Genomic DNA, 19775 nt, shown 5'->3' with positions numbered 1-19775 from the left:
ATCAAAATATTAAGTATGTTACGTAAATTAACCTAATTATAAAAAAATTTATATACAAAAAATTGCTTGAAAGTTATATAAAAGCGCAGATCATTATATACATACAATATAATTATCATTTAAGTATATACAAATATAAATTAAGCAAACAATTCAAATTGATAGAAGAAGCTGTTGTTTCGATTTTTGACTGATGATTCGAAAAAAATAAAAAATAAAAAATTTGTTAAATAAGTAAAATGAAAACATATCATTAATTGGAATTTTCAATCATTTTAATTTATCTGATATATTTTATTTTATTCTCTTTTTAATTTAGTTTTTTAAATTTTGAGAAAATACCTAAGAGCATATATATAAAATACAATTTTTTTTTGTAATGTTCTGCATATTGCATGTTTTATGCATGTATGATTATGTCGTTATTTGAATGTACACTTTTATTAGGCGGAATATTTTTTTTTTTTTTTTTAGAGAATGCAGTGACTAAATTTTTTCGCCAATTATTTTTTCCTTTTTTATTGTCAATATTTAATTAGTTCACAACCTTATATATATATATATATACGTTTTTATTTTATAACAGTAAATATATATGTTTTTTAAAAATTAATTTTGTTCCCGTATTATGAGTTTTTTTCTTTTTATAAGAGCCAAATTTAATTAAAGTATGACATAACTGTGCACAACTTTTTAATATAACAATGATGATCTTATGTCCTTTTAGCTTTCTTGTGTTTTATCGCAGCTAATTTTGTTTGAACACATTATATAGTTTTGAGTAGAGTAACTTATAATTTTTCGCTATAAAGACAAAACAAACATAGCATTTTAATGTTTTGTATGGATATTTGAAACTTTATCCCTTTTGAAGTTAGCGCAAGTTGAATGCTTCAAAAAAGGGATGAAGTAAAACAAATAAACTTTTTACATAAGCATAAAATAGAAGCCATAACATGATCTACTGTGCAACTTAGATTATAATGTCATATATGTTGAAGCAAATTAGTACTACACATAATGGTAAAGATTATATATTCAATTTAATAAAATTTTTATTTTTTTTTTGTGCTATATATTTTAAAAGAGAAAAAGGGAAACTTTTCTATTCATGAAGACACAGCTTTAACCGGAATAAAAGAATTATAAAATAACGATAAATAGTATTTTTTTTTTTTTTCTCCTTTTTTGTAGTGAAATATGGAATTAAAACTTATTAAACTTTTGTTTTGTATATCATTTGTTTATAATATAAAGGCTTATGTTTTAAAGAACCATTTCATGTTTTTATCAAGAGCTAAATGGGCACATAACAAAAAGGGGATTAAGTTAAACCTTAAAATTAACGATGTCATTAATTTTAAAAGTATATGAAAATTAAGAACAACAGTGAAAATACGACGAATGTATGCGTATATATATGTTCGAGATTTTATTTATGCGCATTTCACTTATGTATTATTGTTCTCTGTATACGTATATATAAATCGAGTTTAACGTTTTTATTATACAACACACAGATAATAAGGAGCTAAAACAGGAAATAATTAAGCATTCGAAGCGTTTGTCTTTAGATTTAAATGATGAACAAGTGAAAAATAAATTGATTATGAAAAAAACGATGACATAAGAAAAAATGAGAAAAGAAAAAAATTCTTGCTTATTACTTATTATTTATTTTTTATTTTTTCAGATAAAAAACATAGGAAACAATTTATATGAGTTTTTTTCTTATTTGAAGTTAAGAGACATAAAAATTGTAAACAACAAAAAAAAAAAAGATATGGATAATAATGACAAAACAAATATATTAATATATATATAATACGCAAATTCATTGAAATGTGCACTTCTGTGTTGATATGAACGTACACATATAGGTCTATGTACGTATATATCTATGTGCCATTGTGTATAAGCATATATGTACGCGCAAATAAAGCAAAATAACACCTTCTTAAAATTACATTCTTTTGCCGCTTCAAAGGGTTTACGAAGGAGAAGAAGTAAAAGAAATGCAAAACCTTTACCATTACGTGAAACGGACAAAACATATGAAGAAGTACACATGAACTTACTATTATTTATTTAATAAACTTATAATAAAATAAATTACAAATGTACGTATGGTTTCGCTTTTGGTTGTAGCAAACGAATATTTTTTTACACTTTCCGTTTTTTCCTTTTTTTAGTTTAACACGAGAAATGTAAGAAAGGACGGCGATTATTTTGTTGTTGATTCCAACAGTTTTTTTCAATGAACATTATTATATTTTAGAAAATATATATAGGTAAATTTTCTGATGTAAAATTGTAAACATAGAAGAATACTTTTTTATATTTATGTAATCCAAGGGGATACTGTGAAAAATTTTATGGTTCGTTATTCTGTGGTATATGCAAAATTATTAGAGGATATATCTTTTCAATACTATTTAACCCAGTTAATACGCAATAATTTTATATCTTTCACTGATTTGTTAAATGTATATTTTTTTTTTTTTTTTTTCATAAAAGTATATGACGCCATTTGATATACCATTTCATTAGCCCTTTTCGGAGCACAATTATAGAATATGCTACATATATATATATGCATACGTGTTACAATTTATAAATGAACTATTAAATTAAGATACATGAACATTTTACGTTTACTCCTATATTTGTAGTAACAATTTATTTATTTTCCTTTAATACTTCGATATCGAATATTTTTTATCCAAATTTTTCCTTCCATTTTTTTGATGACCGTATTTTTGTCCTTACTAATCCCATCTTGTACTTTAACTGTTTAGACTAAAATCTATAAAGATAAATTTACGAACACTATATGAACAACAGTTTGTCTATCTGTTTTAGTTTCTTGAGTATCTATTATTTTTTTTTATGTATCTGCGTCTATTCGCATAATTATGTGTGTCATCTTTCCTTTCTTCGTCTTTTTCTTTCCCTATCTATTTCCACACTTCTTTCTCTTTTTTCATCTCTATCACTTTCACCATAACTGTTAATTTTTTTCTCGCTTTTTCTTTTTTCTCTTGTATTACTATCACTACATATTTTGCGCTCGTGTTTATTTCCTTTTCCCTTTTTTTTACCCTTGAGTATATCACTCTTCCCTTCTTTATATCTTTTTTGATCTCTTTCCTTATCTCTATTTCGATCCCTTTCCTTATCTATTCTCTCAGTTATGCCTTTTTTCCGGCCTTTCTCGTCTTCTTTTTCAAGTTTTTTTTTTTTACTCTTTTTATATCTTCCCTCTCTTCCGTGTGAGAGTCTGTATCTGACTCTATATACGTTTCCCCTTTACGTTTTTCGTGTCTTCTTTTTTCTTTCCTCTTTTGCTTTTTTTCCTTATCTGCGTTTTTCCTATCTTTTTCTCGTTCTCTTCTTCTTTCTTTTTCTCGATCTCTTCTTCTTTCTTTTTCTCGTTCTCTTCTTCCTTCTTTTTCTCGTTCTCTTCTTCTTTCTCTTTCTTGTTCCCTTTTCTTTCTCCTTTTTTTCTCCTCCTTATGCTTTTCTTTCCTTCTTTTATCTCTTTTTCTTCTCAACGCATCCTGTTCATCTGTCGATGGACTGCTTAATGTTTCTCTTTGTTTATTTATATTGTTAATTTCACGAATACCCTTGGACCTTTGCATTTCTAATAGTCTCTTTTGATCATCTATCATTTTCTTTTTTTGAATTTCAATTCTTTTAATAATAGTTAATGGGTCTTCTCTTAGTTTGTTTAAATGGTCTATATTATTTTTGTTGTTAATAGACTCTTTTTTTACTTGTTCCTCTTCTTCAATTAGCTTTTGCATATTAATTTTTTTTCCTAGTAAGAATTCTTCTTGTTCTTTTACATCTTTTTCTTCTTTTGTTTCATACATCCATAGTATATCTTCATCAAGTATATCATCATTTTTAGCTACTTTTTTTTCTTTTTTCTGTTTTTTTTCTTCGTATAACTGACAAATTTTTCCATACTCCTCCATGTCATTGTAAAGACCCTCCATTTTGTTCTTGTGAAAAAAGTATTAATTGAAACTTTGTTACTAAGGAAAAAATAAGTAATTTATCAAATATATTTTTGTTTTATATTATTACTACTTGCGTATTTTTATGCAATACTTTTTTTATTTTTTACCCATTATGAAGTCAATTATATTCTCAGTTCACATTTGATTAAGTTGAAAATCATTTGTGCAACTGTTTTTTTTTTTTTTTCTTTTTTTACCTTTACAACATTTTCTTTTATTTTTAATAGGTCTGTGACTATTTTTTTTTAAGTACTATTATATACGAAAAAGTAAGAAAATATAAAGAAAAAAAAAAAAAAAAAGGTTGAAACTTAAAGGATAAAAAATATAAGTAATTTAAAATAAATATAAAATTTATGAAATGTGACAAGTGTAACATTATTATCTCTTCATAAAAACGCCAATTGTAGGTATTGGAAGATATGAAACTAGGTTACATTATAAATTAACCAACACTTATATTTTATTTATTGTTTTATTTTTTTTGAAGAGGCCACGCAAATAACTACTAGCTTTTTTTTTTTTTTAATGTTTTACTTTTTGATTTACACATAACTACTAAAATGTAAGAAAAATTGAAAATTGGGAATATAAAAATATGGTAGAAGTTTGTATATATTATTTCAAAAGAGTTTTAACGATATGTCGAATTTAAAAAATATTATTCCTTAAAATAATTCGTACTGTTATTATAAACATTTTTTGGAAACAAAAAAAAAAAAATAAAGCATAAAAAAACGAAAGGAGCATTCTTCTGTTTTTTGGCATTTTTATATGATGTGGATATTCATTTCGTATATACAATATTTTAGCACAATTTTAATTTTAATTACTTCAAAATATTACAGCATATTATGCGTTTTTTTTTTTTTTTTATTTCAAAAATTTGGTATTTTTATAAAAAATAAGGTGGAATAACAATAAGATTTAGGAGAATAATATAGGCACGTTTGTGAAAAATTACTTTTTGAGAAAAAAAAATAATACAAAATACTGCAGCACATGACATACTGTAGACGAACACACCGCAATAATGATTCCCCGATTTTCTAGATTTCTTGCGGTTGTGTTAAATAGCTATTATGTAATTAAAAGGAAAGATAATATATTTTTTTGTGATAATAATCATATAGAGGAAAAAGTCTTTTTATTTGGAGATAGACGTTCTTTATTTAAAGACATAAAACAAAATGGAGAGGCAACTTTTTTTGAAAAAAATAAAATAAAAGTAAAAAAAATAACATTCGGTAATTGTATAGGTGGTTGTATAACTGAGAATGACGACATTTACATATGGGGATCGTACGAAGACGAAGAAAAGGGTGATGTAATTTATATAAATCCTATAAAAATAAATATTAATGAAGAAATTAGAGATATACAGTTTTCATACAGTGATATATATCTTTTAAATAAAAAGGGAGAATTAAAAATTATAAGAGATTATAGAGAATGTTTAAGGAGGAAAGAGTTTATATTTGAAGATTTTTATAAATGTAAAAATAGTATTTTTTTTAAAAACGAAAAAATAATAAAGTTAAGTGTTAATAAGTTTCATCTAGCATTTGTTACAAATAAGGGAAATGTTTATTGTTCAGGAAATAATTTTTATGGGCAATGTGCTATGGAACCATCTTTTAAAAATAATTTTAATTTAAATTATAACTTTGATTTTGCAAACAATTTGAATAGTTCAATAAGAATGATGGATAGTTCAGTTATACAGGGGTTAAACCAAAACGGGGAAGCTACAGCTGATTATGTGGAAAGTTCCTATTCTCCAAATGGGTACTCTGTGAAAGTTAGAGATGAATCAATTTCCATTTCCCCACATTATGTTAATTCGTATAATAAAATGCATTTTAACAAAAAAATGGACGAGAAAAATAAAAGAATGAACATTTCTCCGTTTAGTAGTAGAAGTATGAAATTAACTAACAAAAATGATCAGAACGAGAATGAACATGTTCCCGCTGTGGCTGATAACCGAAATGAGATAAGGATATATGATGAAGGAGACCATCTTAACCATTTGATTTTGAAGGATACATTTTATATATTCAATAAGAATAATTATGTTCACATAAATAAAGTACCGTTTGAAGAAAGAACAAAAATTGTGGATGTGTCGTGCGGGTTAAATCATACGTTATGTTTAGATGATAAAAACAACGTTTACAGTTTTGGAGATGATAGCAAAATTCAGTTAGGATTAGGAGAAAGTAGAACAAATAAAAACTCATTATCAGGAACAAGATGGAAAGATCAATTAAAGCTTGGTTATTCTACTATAACAAAAAATTTAGCTAATTATTCTTTTTATGATAGACATATACAAAGCAGTCCACAAAAAATATTAAAAAAGATGAATGACCATGAAATGGTTAATGAAATATATAAGATTAATGCTGGATCAAATTTCTCCATGGTACATTCGAATGATCATTTTGGTAAGCAACTATTTTGTTTCGGCGATAATATGTATTTTCAATGTGGTAGGCATATAGGGAAACATCAGCAGACATTATCTACTGTGAAATTGCCTAATAACAAAATAAAAGACTTTTCTTGTGGTGATAAACATTGTTTATTAAATTTAAATGATAAACTTTATGGTTGGGGATACAATAACAAGTATCAAATATCCCCCATTTAAAAATAAAGGCATAGTTAATTACCCAGCACATATATTCTCTGAAAAGTATTATTATCCTAATAATTTTCATATAAAATATATGAATGCTAGGTATAACAATTCAGCTATCATTATTACTCATAATAAAGCGAGTTAGATGTACATCGTATGCACGCTTTAATTTAATTTTGTGTGATTTATTTTTAATACGTTTATTGTTGTTCTGGGATATCCTTTTTCTTGTTTTAAAATTTTAACACTAATTAATTTTATTTTATTTTGATACGCAACATTTTCTAAATAAATATATATATATATATATATATATATGTGTATGTATGTATATATTTTTTTTTTGCTTATAATATAAACATAAAAATTTTAACCATTTTTAAGAATGAAAAAATTTCTACTATTATATAATTTAATTTTTTTTGTACGTGAAAAAGGTAGTAGTAATAAATTTTACATTTCTAGTGGACATTATGTTTTTATATATATAAAAATATGAATATATTTAGGCCCATCGGTGTATGCAGAACATATAAGTGTATACTAAGTGCGAACATATGTATTATATATATATATAGGAAATGTATATATATTCTTTAACTTTTTGGTTTGAAATTGTTTATGCATATATCATTATAACTTTTGTTGAAGGCATGCATAAAAAATTGCAGAAAATTATAAGAAAAATTAATAAAATTTTTCTTTTTTTTTTTGTGTAAAGTTTGTTTAAATTTGTAAATACTATATTATTATTCTTAATATTTTATTGAAAATATCTATAGTTTATATTGAAAAAAAAAAAGTCGGTACCGGCTGGGATCGAACCAACGACCTTGCGGTTAACAGCCGCACGCTCTAACCAACTGAGCTACGGAACCTTAAATATTATAGTGAACTGAAAAAGTTAAATTTTTATTAAGTGAAATTAAAATTATATAAAATAAAATATATTTTATGTATATTTTTTTCATATTTTATCATTTTTTTATCTTTTTTTTTTTTCTTAAAAAATACTTAACAAATACATATAACAACTAGAGTTTAAAAGAAAAATTGCAATATTTATATAACTTTTATTTTTATAATAAAAAAAAAAATCATTTCCTCAGATCACCCTATTTTATGAGAAAAAAAATATTCATGTATTTTAGCTGTAGTAAGTACTTTTAATCATATGTGTAATTATTTAAGTAAATATTTAAAACTTCCATTGTATAATCTAACAGTTAAAAATTTATTTTTTACGCGTTAAGTGGCACTATTACAAAAAAAAGCGCTTTCCGTTTTTAAAGAACATTTTAAAATATAGTACTTAAAAACATAAGGCATTTAAAAATAATTACCATTAAATAAAAATTAATTTTTTTATATGTAACTTTTTATTTATAATTTTTATGTCCTTTTAAAAGAATATAATTTCAAGATCAATTTCATTTAAAATTGTAATATCTTGATAAAGAAAAAACAATTTTTCATTTTTTGAAGTTTTAACAGGCCATGAGTATATGTATAAATTCTGGTAATTTACATAAAGTAAAAGACAAATATTATGACGATTAAAAGGATAAACAAAAAAAAATGCACAAAGACAAACGTAAATATATATATTATGCGCAATATGTACAAATAAAAATATGCATGAATGTTTTTTTTATGATTTAGATTTTTATGATTCTTACTTAAATAATTTAGTACAATTTTTTTTTTTTAGTAATATCATTTGATATTTTCAATTTATATTATATAAATTTTGCAAAGGATAAATTCTCATCGGATTTTTATAAAGGAAAGATGGTCCTTTTGATCAAAAATTATTAAGATCTTTAAGTTCGTGAGGAAATTATCAGTTACATTTTTAGTAGTAGTTGAATTTTTTTTAATTTCATATTCTACTTTTTTCTGTTAAATCTATAAAGTGACTTCTACATAGTATATACCATGTAATTATAAATTTCTGTTTTTGTAAACTAGAAATATAGTAATATGCTGTATAAACATTACGTTGACACATGAAATTGTTATATGATTTAAGTAAACAATTTATTTGTTCTTCTGTTAAATGCTTAGAAGAAATTGATAGGATATAATAAGATGCAAAAGTTTTAAATCCTTTGGGAGAATTTAAAACGGAATGATCCAGATCATTCGAACATTTTTTTGATATAACGACCCTGTAGTTAATGTTCAAGCTGTCTTGAACAACTATCATTGTTTAGTCGAAATTTTGCAAATACATTGTTTTTTGAAGCTACAGTATTCAATAATAGTGTTAAAAAAGTTGTGTATATATGTACTAATATACATATATTTATGTATAATGATATAAAAAAATATGTAACAGTTCAAAAAATAACATAATTTAACTAAATGAATATTATTTTACTCCGTATTTTTCCATTTAAGATTTTTCTTACGAATGAAATGTTAGAATACTGGAGAAGCAACAGTAAAATGAAAAAAGCCGACATAAATTTTTTTAAATTCAATATTTTGGAATTTTTTCTTTCACCCTCGATTGGATATTGAACAAAGGGAGATAATTTAGGATTCATTTTTGTTTTTTTCGTTTTGAATGTACCGCTCTTGTTTAAATGTGTTGCGTATTTGACGTCATTAACATTTTCTAGGGGCATTTCTTTTTGTAAATAATAATTCTTCTATATAACAAACAATCTCTTACAATAATAAGATTAAATTTTTTAAATACAATTGAACATCGAGTAATAACAAATTAACTATGTAACTCATTTAATTGTTTGGATGTTAAATGAAACGCAATGTGTGCATTACATATACGAATTCATACTTACGTGAACGTATATATATACATTTATATAAATAAAAAGATGACGTGTCAAGTCCCCAATAAGCAATTACTACGTTTGACCTATTGAAAATCCGTCACTTTGGAATATAAATGTTTGCATTTTAAATAAAAAATATATGTAAGATTATACATAAAAACATAATGTAGTAATAAGATCAATTTGGTATATTAAAATATCAATAATATCTTTTTTTTTTTTTATTTGCATTATAATGAAAATGAAATAATTTTAAAAAATGTTCTGTTAAAAAGTGTGAAATTATTTATGCTTAACAATATATATTTTTCGGACAAATAAGAAATGCAAATATAAGTAATTTTCAAATTATTTTATAAATTTTATGTTTTCATTTTTATTCTTTATGTAAAATTTTTATTTTCATTAATTGACCATGAGAAATGAACTGTTCAACTTTACATATATTCATATTATTCTTGTAATTGCCTATATATTTTTTATTTTATAATTATGGGCAGAAAAAAAAAATGTTGAAAAAAAATTCATAGAATACAAATTTTTTCTTTGTAACTTACTTCACTTGTGATGTGCATGTCAAACATTCTGATCAGTTAATGTCCACATATAATACTTGTTCGATGTATCTATAGGAGAGATATATCGCCTTTTAATACTACACAAACTTTTTCTCTTATTTGACACATACTATATAACATTGATATTTTGTTTTATTTTATTTTATTTTATTTTATTATTTTTGCACAATTTATATAATTCTTTTCATTACGTAGAATGAAGTAGCCTTAAATGTGTAGCATTTATAAAAAACAAACATTTAATATTCATTATTTTTCGTGTATAACCATATTAACAAACACAATTTGCACATATTTGAACGAAATTAATATTCGTGCTTTTCTCTTTTATGGAATTAAGTTCTCAATAAATAAACTTTTGTAGGAGTATTTTTTAGTTGTTATATAACTCATGTAGTTTTTATAGAATTTTTTCTTTTTTTCATTTTTTTTTATTTTTGTAATTTATTTTTATGTAAAATTTTCAATTTTCCAATTAATTTTACAATAAAGTAAATATTTTTAAAGAAATATATGTGAAGGAATAATGTTTTATTTTTGTATCTTATTATACGAATGGGTTATAATAAATTTTGGTTTTACTGATTTGTTAGCATGTTTATTAAAAAGTGAACACAATATATAACATATACTGTTGTGGGTATTTTAATAGACTAATTTTAAGAGTTTGCGTACTTGATATTCATTTTATTGTTTTTCAGTATATGGTAATTAATTATTAACTTTTTTTTTTTCGTATTACTTATATGCATTATATAATAATATGAAAATACTTATACTGATGTATAAGGAATAATTCTTTTCCTTTTATAAGAATGTATAATATATAAACTTGCATAATGCAATTCAGTTAGAGCATGGGAATAAAGAGAAAGATAATTTATATCTTTTTTCGATTAGTATATATGAAATTATTTAATCACTCTATGTTAATAAATTCATCGTTTTATTCACTTATTTAATTAGAAAGGTTCAATTTCTTTATATCATTTTTTTTTTTTTATTCAATAAATTGGATATATGTGAACGTTAATTTTATTTTAAGTACGTATTAGAATAATTTTTCTAATGCCTAATATATATATACACATATATTTTTAGTACATGCATATAATAATAAAAAGGCATTACACAAAACGATGGAGCAAATATATTTTAAGCCTATTTTACTGGTATGATAACTAATATATAAAAAAAAAATATAACAGTTACCTATCCCTTCATGTATCTGACATTTAAATACGAACTTTTAGTCAGTATGTTTTACGATGTATTGTCTCCACTTTGATAAACTTTTCCACTGTCAGTTATATGCTTATTTAGTTAACTAGTGAGTTAGCAAAAATTCAGTATTTCCTGATATTATAGTTTATTTTATTTTATATTAATTTATTTACTTTATTTATTTTACTTTATTTAAATGAATTTCTTTTTCTCGAACTTCTAAATAAATAAATATATATTTATATATTTGTATATCATTAAAATATTAATGGGGAAATACTTAATATTAAGGGTAAAAATTAGATGAATGAATAAGAATTAATAATCATTAGTAAATAAAAAACAATTGTAATGTTAAATTTATAAAAAAATAGGAAAATACAATAAATATGTATTTCACACTACTTGAATAATACAATGTAATTTTACCTTTTTGCATGTGTTTTTAATGCAAATATTCCTAGAATAAATTTACCTCTTATGTCATAGAAAATGTAAAATTATATTTATGTAACGGTTAAAATATATTTAAGTATATTTTTATGTTGTATTAAGTGTTAATTAAATGTTCAGTAAATTAATGAATACATAATATATCCATAATACGTTGATTACGAAACAAAGTAATTCACATTTTAAGGAACAATCTCAACAATTAACGTAAATTTTAAAATACACATAAAATGTATTATGAGAGAATAAGTTGTTAATTTGTAATTGCATGTTCTTCTATTATTCATAAAATAGTTTACTTCTAATTTGTAAAATTGGATGCATTATAAATATATGGCTCTTATAAAATGACTATCCAAAGCAAGTAAGGAAGAAGCAAAAGTAGAATGAAAAAGATCCTAAGTTAAATGAAAATAAAAATCGTATATTATAATTTAAAAAATTAATTTTATTCTTGAATACGAACATTTTATACTTTACTAATCTCATATATACCAACTAAAAATATGAATTATTTTGCTACATCTGTTAATTCTTTTTATGTGTATACATCCTTATGCTTTTTATAATTTTATTTTTTTTATTATCCCTTATAAATTATAACAAGAAAGGAAATTTAGAGATAAAATTTAATAAATATAATGCATATAATGGAAGATACTATTATGTATTTTAAAATTTTTAGTATATGCATTAGAGTAAATTACATAACTTTATACGTAAAAGTTATAACAAATATTAAATAAAAGAGGTAGAGAATATTAATTAGATTAACAATTATTCGTATAAAATTATCATAATATGTACAACAATAATGAGCATAAACTAATGATGAATTTTATATCTCCAATAATTTTATAATTATATATATATAAATTAGTAAAGAACGAATGTCGTATGTTTGGTAATTTTTATAAGGTGGAAATTAGATTTTTTTTCTAACATTTAATTGGTGCTCATAAACAAATGATATATAAATATAAATATATATATATATATATATATATATATGGAAGTATATGAAATAATTAAGTCCGTTTATTACATATAAAAAAGAGAAGATGTAGAAAGAGAATAAAAATAATCTAAATATTTGTTAGTTCCTTAATTCTATTTGTAAAAACTCCATTTACAGCAAAGTGATAATAACAATATGCGCTCGTTAATACATGATATGATGAACCTAATATAATAAGTTCAAGCAATAAATTTATAGTAGACACAATTTTATGAAACTATAAAGTACATTTATATAAGTTAGCAGTAATAGTAACGACAACAATAATGTTAATATTAATGGTAGTAACATTGTTCATGATATATCTTAAAGATTATGTATTTTTTGCGAACAAAGACTAATGTGTAGAAACATTTTTATGCTATAATATATTATTTTTAATTTCTTATCAGCTACTAGGATCGGCTGAACTTGTCCAATTCATGATTTTTGAGATTCTCATAATTTGTTAATTTTTAGTATAATTTTGTTACCTAAAAAGACTTATAAGGGCTTTTAGTAACCATCTTAAATTGTCAATATATCATTAGATTTAATCTTTATACAAAAAGAGAAAAAAAAAAAAAAACATAAGAAAATAAAAAGGTTTTAGAAAAGTTTTCTCTTGTAATATTCCAACATTCATTGAAATTAAAGTAACTTTCACAAATGGACTATGATATATTTAAGAAAATTAATTAGATAAAGACAAAAAATGAAACAATGCATTTTATTTTATATGAAGTTACATTTTAATCCATATAGAGTAACGTTTGTATAAAATATTTTTACTTTTGTAAATTAATATTTTCATTACATTTCATTAATACGTGTAATATTAATAAAAATAATATAACTTTGCCATCAACAAACTATAAGTAACGTTAATATTTTGTTACATATCTTATTTTTGATTCACTAACTAAACAAAAAATAACGAAATTTTAAAATTATTATTTGTATTATACAAACGAACTATATATTTAGTTATTTTAGTTTGAAATTTTACTAATTATTGTATATTCACTAATGTGTAGATAAGCTCATGTAATGTTAGAAATATATATTATTAAATGCACATAATGGTGTAAATGAGAACGAAAATTGTTTTTTATATTTTACTTAATTTTTTTATTATAATCGAACTTTCTCTTATAAAAAAATAATTCTTTTTAAAAAATTCTTTATCGTTATTGTAAAAAAAAAAAAAAAAAATATATATATATATATATCTTATGTAAGATTGATTTATTTCTATTAATCATAGTCCAATAATACTTTTGCTCAGTATTGTAAAACATTTATTCTCATTCATTGAATTTTTTTATTACACGTATTTACGTAATTTTTGAAAAATTAGAGTTTATACAGTAGTTCAATTAAGTGTAATAATAATTAAATAATAAACAGGATTATATTATATCATTTTCATTCTAATTTTTTAGAATTCATGATTCAACAAAGCAAAAATTACTGATATAAAAGGGAAAATGTTTTATTGTATACACTTGTAATTTTACTTTGCAATGACGTTAAAAATATAAAAAGTGTGTAAAATATATCTTTATAAGAAAAAAGTTTATAATACATTTCTCATAATATTTGTTATGAGGAGTATTTATTAAATTTATTTATTTGTGAAAAAAAGGAAAATGATATGAATTTAAAAAAACATATTAGTTTTTTAAAAAAGAAAAAAAGAAAAAAGACCTATTTATATTTAATTTATACTGCTAATTTTTTTTTTAATTAAACTTAAATTTTAAACAATTGAAACTAGTTAAAAGCATAAACAAAAGGATAAGAAACTAAAAAACGAACAAAAAGAAAAAGAAAAATAGAACTTTTGATGGGCAAAAATAAAAAATAGTTCATTAAATAAATGAAACTACATCATCTTCTTCTTATATTAATTTAAGTGCATATATTAATACATTTTAAAGAAATATACATAAATAAATTATATAAACTTTTATAATGAAATTGTTTACAAAGAACAAATTCTTCATTGAAAGTATGCTGCATTTATTTATTTATAAGTTATAAAACACAATATAAATAATAAATATTTATATTAATATATTAGAAGTTAGAGCATTAAAATAACTTGAAATAAAATTACAAAAAATATATTAAACTAGTAATTTCTTATAAGAATTACATGTATATAATATTTTTATTATTGTGTTAAAAATTACTTAAGATATAAACTAACTCTCAACAAATTAACTAATAATGAGTATATCTTTTATATATGTAATATAATTTAATATAGATTATTATTTAAAACTGTGTCAAAATGAAGAAAAGTAATCTTTAAAACTAGGATTCGCGTGACCTGCTTTAATAGCTCTATATTTTAAATTTTTCAAAATAATAAATAATGCTATAGTAATGGATATAACATAACATAATGCAGTGCCACAATAATAATATGTATCTTGTCCTATGATCAAAAAAGCTCCGATTAATGAAATTAAAAAAATTGGTGTTATCAACAAAAATGTACTCATCATAAACAAGGCCTTAAACTTTCTTTGAAGACTGTTTTCATCCTTATCTATATAATCATATATGGAAGCAAAACACTTGAATAAATTTTCTTCAATCATTAAGGGAATTTTTTTGAATACAAATACTCCACCCATTTTGTTTTTAAATTTGCTTGGTTGTGTTTCGTGTTCTTGTGGGTTGTTTTCGTTCTCTAATCCACTATATTCTAATCCACTATATCCTAATCCATTATTTTCTAACCCATTGTACTGTAATCCACTATTTTCTAATCCATTGTACTGAAATCCACTATTTTCTAATCCATTGTACTGTAATCCACTATTTTCTAATCCATTGTACTGTAATCCACTATTTTCTAATCCATTGTACTGTAATCCACTATTTTCTAACCCACTGTACTGTAATCCACTATTTTCTAACCCATTGTATTGTAATCCACTATTTTCTAACCCATTGTATTGTAATCCACTATTTTCTAACCCATTGTACTGTGATCCACTATTTTCTAACCCATTGTACTGTAATCCACTATATCCTAATCCACCATTTTCTAATGTTTCACTTTGCACAGTTTCATTTTGTAAATGTTCATTTTGTAAGTATTCATTTTGTAATGTTTCATTGGTTTGAGCATTTGGTTCACCTTCTTTTAAATCTGCACTTAATGGGTCTTCATCTTTCACTTCATCTTCTAATAACAATAATCGAATAGTTCTTAAATTTAAAGAACAACCTAGGTTAGGTTTTTTTCCCAATGATTTGGGAGAGGTACTCTGAATATTAAAAAAAAAACGTAAATGTATATTTTATTTATATAAATAGATTGCCACGGTATAAAGCATTATTTTTAAAAAAAAAAGCATAAATGAAAAAAAGAAAAATTCGAAGAGAATAAGAAAAGAATAAAAAAAAAATACAATTATTCCTATTTATTATTATTTACACTTCTAATGTAGTAAATGAATATCCATATTTGAACATATGTAAAAAATTTCATGAAGCTGAAAAAAAATTTTCTTCCACTAAAATAAAATTTTAAGTTGCGTTATAGTAAAAAAAATGGTAATTACAATTTTAAATGGTTAATTATAAAAGGTATTATCCTACGATTTAATTTAGCATGCTTTCAATATTTAATTCATATTTTTTTAAAAAAAAGGTTTATTATGATTTTATTGTACATAGTTAATATATTAATTTTTAGGAAAGGAATATGAAGTTTTACAAACATTTTAACATACTATTTAATATTAAAAATTTATTTATGAAAATGTAGTTAAAATAATTTAATTTTGAATTGATTAATAAAATGTAATATATATATAATATTGCAAATAAATATGTTTTTTCATTTAGTAGTATTTAAAAATTTTCAATATAATTTTTTTTTTTTAAAAAAAAGAAAAAATCTGAATAAAACGAAAATTTTGTTATTTTTTGTTTATAATATGTAGAGTAGTACAAGATGATGATATAAATAATTTGTATTATTAAGGAAATAGCTATAAACATAAGTGATTCCTGTTAACTAACAATTCTAATTTTAGAAAAACTGTATTTTTTTCATACATTGCTCTCTTTTATTTAAATAATACTATTTGTTTTAACATTATTGAAAGAAGATAATAAGATTATAGGCATTTTTCTTATTACGGTAATTTCAAATTATAAATCTATCTAAACAAACAGAACATTCCTTAAGTGATAAATAAAACATGACAATTACTTTTTACCATTTCTTAATTTTTACTCCATGTTCTCCATGAAATACTGAAAAAAATAGTGACTTATTTTTTAGTAATATTTTATAATACAACGAACTTGCATATTTTTTAACGTATATATTTTTTGTTACTAAATGATAATAATTTATGTCCTTAAATTTGTATTTTTTTCGTTTTATTTTTTTTTTTTTTGAATATTCTTTAATATAAATATAATATCAACAAAAAAACAAAAATAAATAAGGGTTTTTTGAGACCAAAATCTACAAAACAAATTATTAAATCAATGAAAGGATGCGAACTAAGTTTTGTTACATGAATTTCAAAAAAAAAAAAAAAAAAAAAATATATATATATATATATATATATATATATATATTTATATATTAATACATTGAACAATAATCTGCTGAAATGTATTATGTGTACATTTATAATGAGGTTGTAGATAAAGAACAAACTATTCGTTAAAATTACAATATACTAATTTAAATATTTTCATAATACACAATGTGCATAATATATATATACAAGTGAAAAGCATAAACTTAAAATTTATATAAAACTAAGCTATATAATGAAAATGGAAAAGACAAATACTTATAAATATTATGCTCATATATCTTTACCAAAGTGTGTAAAAATATGTAAGATATAAACTGTGTTACTTAAAATAAATTAACTATTAAACAGTACATTTTTTTAATTTGTAATATCGTTTACTTCAAATTATTTCAATAAAAAAAATGTTTTTAGGGAACTAATATATTCTTTAAAACCAGGATTCATGTGACCTGCTTGTATAGCTATATATTTTAAATCTTTCAAAAATATATATATTGTCATAATCATACTAACAGAAGAAAAAACTGCAACAATCCATTTTAAATTTGAATTATCTATTAAATAAAGAAGACCAAGGAATAAAACTAAAATAGGTAAAATATACAACCAACCTAAATTCTTAAGCACGACAATCGAAATTTTTGATTTACTAGCTTTTTTATTGTTCATCAAATAATTATCTACGGAAGCATAACATTTGAACATTTTAGCTTCTAAACGTGCATCCGGACTTTTAAATGTATTTACCTTACGTGGATTTTTTAAATTTTGTTCTTGTTTATTTTTTAATTTCGTTTTTTCCGATGTTTTATTTTGTAAATTTTTATCTGGCCTACTATTTTGTTTATCTTTTAAATTTACACATAGGGGTTCCTTATCTTTCACTTCAACTTCTGATAACAATATTCGAACAGCTCTTAGATTTAAAGTATTATTTGGTTTGATTTTTATGTTCATTGTTTTAATATGATTACTCTAAAAAATAGAAAACAAAAGGTAAATATTTATATTATTCATATAAATGGATATTTTTTTTGTAGAAGACATTATTTTTTAATAAAAGAATAAAGTAAAATAATACAAGAAGAGACTAAGAAAAGAACAATAAAAAAACATGAAGATAGTCATTGTTATTATTACTTACATTGTTATTGTAGAAATAACATTACCAAATTAGAAGGAAAAAAGTAAATATTTTAATTAAACTGTAAAACTTTTTTCTTTCTTCCATTGGTATAATTTTTTTTAAGGTCGTATAAATCTAAATAAGAAACTTGGTAATTACGCTTTTATACTGTTACTTATAAAAAGTATTATTATAGGATTTAATATAATTTGCTTTTAATATTTTCCTCTTTATTTTTTCTATTATTTTTTTAAAAGGGTATATTATTTTATCCTTATTTAATTAATATTAGTTTATAATTGAAGTACTGCTAACTTCAAAAACATGTTAGCCTATTATTTAACATTAAATTTATTTACGAAAATGTGGTTTGAATAATTAAATTGGAATTAATTAATAATTGTAATATATATATAAAATACATACAACCTTATTTTTTCGTTTAAGTGTAAGTTAAAAATTTTTTTGTATTAAAAATAGTAAAAAAAAAAAAAAAAAAAGCTGAATAAAAGGAATATTTCGAAAATTTTTATATTTTATCTATAATACAGAGTGGTGTATAAGAGGTAGATATATAATTTTCATTATATATTTAGAAATTATCTATAAATCTTAATGAGGACGTTTGACTATGATTTTTAATATTAGAAAGAAAAATGATATTTTAACTTTGTCTGGAATGGTTTATTTATATAAAATTTTTAAAAAAGTAATAAACAAACATAATAAGATTATGGATATATTAATTTAATATTTACAAGTTGAGCATCTATCTAGAAATACGCAATCATACTAAGAAATAACTTTAAAAAATAAATTAATTTTACCCTTTATTTTGTTAAACCCTCATAATTTTTATGAAATTCTATAAAATATTGCGATTTATATTATTATCAAAATTTTAGAATATAGATGAACACATATATGATTTTGCATATGTATTTTATTGTAACTAAAAATGTTATAAATTCGTAAATGCATGATTTTTTTTTTTTTTTTTTTTTTTGATTTATTCTTTATAAAAATATATAGATACATATATTTTTGGAAAATAATAATATAATAAAAATGAAAAAATGAAAAAAAGAATTTTTACAATATTAGAATGTATAAAACCATAGCATACAAATGTTGTAATTCTAAAAACATTTTCAATATTTTACAAGTAAATGTAAAATATAAAAATACTATGTTAAAATATATAAGGGGGAGATGATAATAATGAAGTTTACTAAAATTCTTGGTGGATTAATTCTTTTTTTTAAGAATTTATAGCAAATTAAACATTTTTTGTTTTTTTTTATTCTTTATTTGTATATATTACGAAGAAAGTAT

General features: G+C 22.1%; 5 protein-coding genes across 5 annotated transcripts; 2 read left to right on the top strand and 3 right to left on the bottom strand.

Annotated features, from left to right (window-relative positions):
• Positions 1-1200: 1200 nt before the first annotated feature.
• Positions 1201-2261, top strand: MKS88_000850 (uncharacterized protein; the record flags this gene model as incomplete). Its single annotated transcript, XM_067219490.1, has 5 exons — positions 1201-1366; positions 1575-1591; positions 1694-1759; positions 1988-2062; positions 2193-2261. 5 exons carry the CDS (start codon positions 1201-1203, stop codon positions 2259-2261), a joined length of 393 nt encoding a protein of 130 aa, XP_067075218.1.
• Positions 2262-2922: 661 nt separating this feature from the next.
• Positions 2923-4004, bottom strand: MKS88_000849 (pre-mRNA splicing factor; the record flags this gene model as incomplete). Its single annotated transcript, XM_067219489.1, has 2 exons — positions 2923-3221; positions 3314-4004. 2 exons carry the CDS (start codon positions 4002-4004, stop codon positions 2923-2925), a joined length of 990 nt encoding a protein of 329 aa, XP_067075217.1.
• Positions 4005-5061: 1057 nt separating this feature from the next.
• MKS88_000848 (regulator of chromosome condensation) lies at positions 5062-6684 on the top strand (the record flags this gene model as incomplete). Its single annotated transcript, XM_067219488.1, has 1 exon — positions 5062-6684. One exon carries the CDS (start codon positions 5062-5064, stop codon positions 6682-6684), a length of 1623 nt encoding a protein of 540 aa, XP_067075216.1.
• A 1758-nt stretch (positions 6685-8442) lies between these two features.
• On the bottom strand, positions 8443-9308 carry MKS88_000847 (uncharacterized protein; the record flags this gene model as incomplete). Its single annotated transcript, XM_067219486.1, has 3 exons — positions 8443-8564; positions 8677-8877; positions 9185-9308. The coding sequence occupies 3 exons, from the start codon at positions 9306-9308 to the stop codon at positions 8443-8445; spliced, it is 447 nt and encodes a 148-aa protein (XP_067075215.1).
• Positions 9309-15025: 5717 nt separating this feature from the next.
• MKS88_000846 (lysophospholipase) lies at positions 15026-18271 on the bottom strand (the record flags this gene model as incomplete). Its single annotated transcript, XM_067219485.1, has 2 exons — positions 15026-16018; positions 17828-18271. The coding sequence occupies 2 exons, from the start codon at positions 18269-18271 to the stop codon at positions 15026-15028; spliced, it is 1437 nt and encodes a 478-aa protein (XP_067075214.1).
• Between the last annotated feature and the right edge of the window lie 1504 nt (positions 18272-19775).

Source organism: Plasmodium brasilianum, chromosome 3 (assembly GCF_023973825.1).
Source record: "Plasmodium brasilianum strain Bolivian I chromosome 3, whole genome shotgun sequence".
Lineage (NCBI taxonomy): Eukaryota > Apicomplexa > Aconoidasida > Haemosporida > Plasmodiidae > Plasmodium > Plasmodium brasilianum.
The sequence above is the reverse complement of the archived record's forward strand: the minus strand, read 5'-3'. Positions and strand labels throughout refer to the sequence as shown.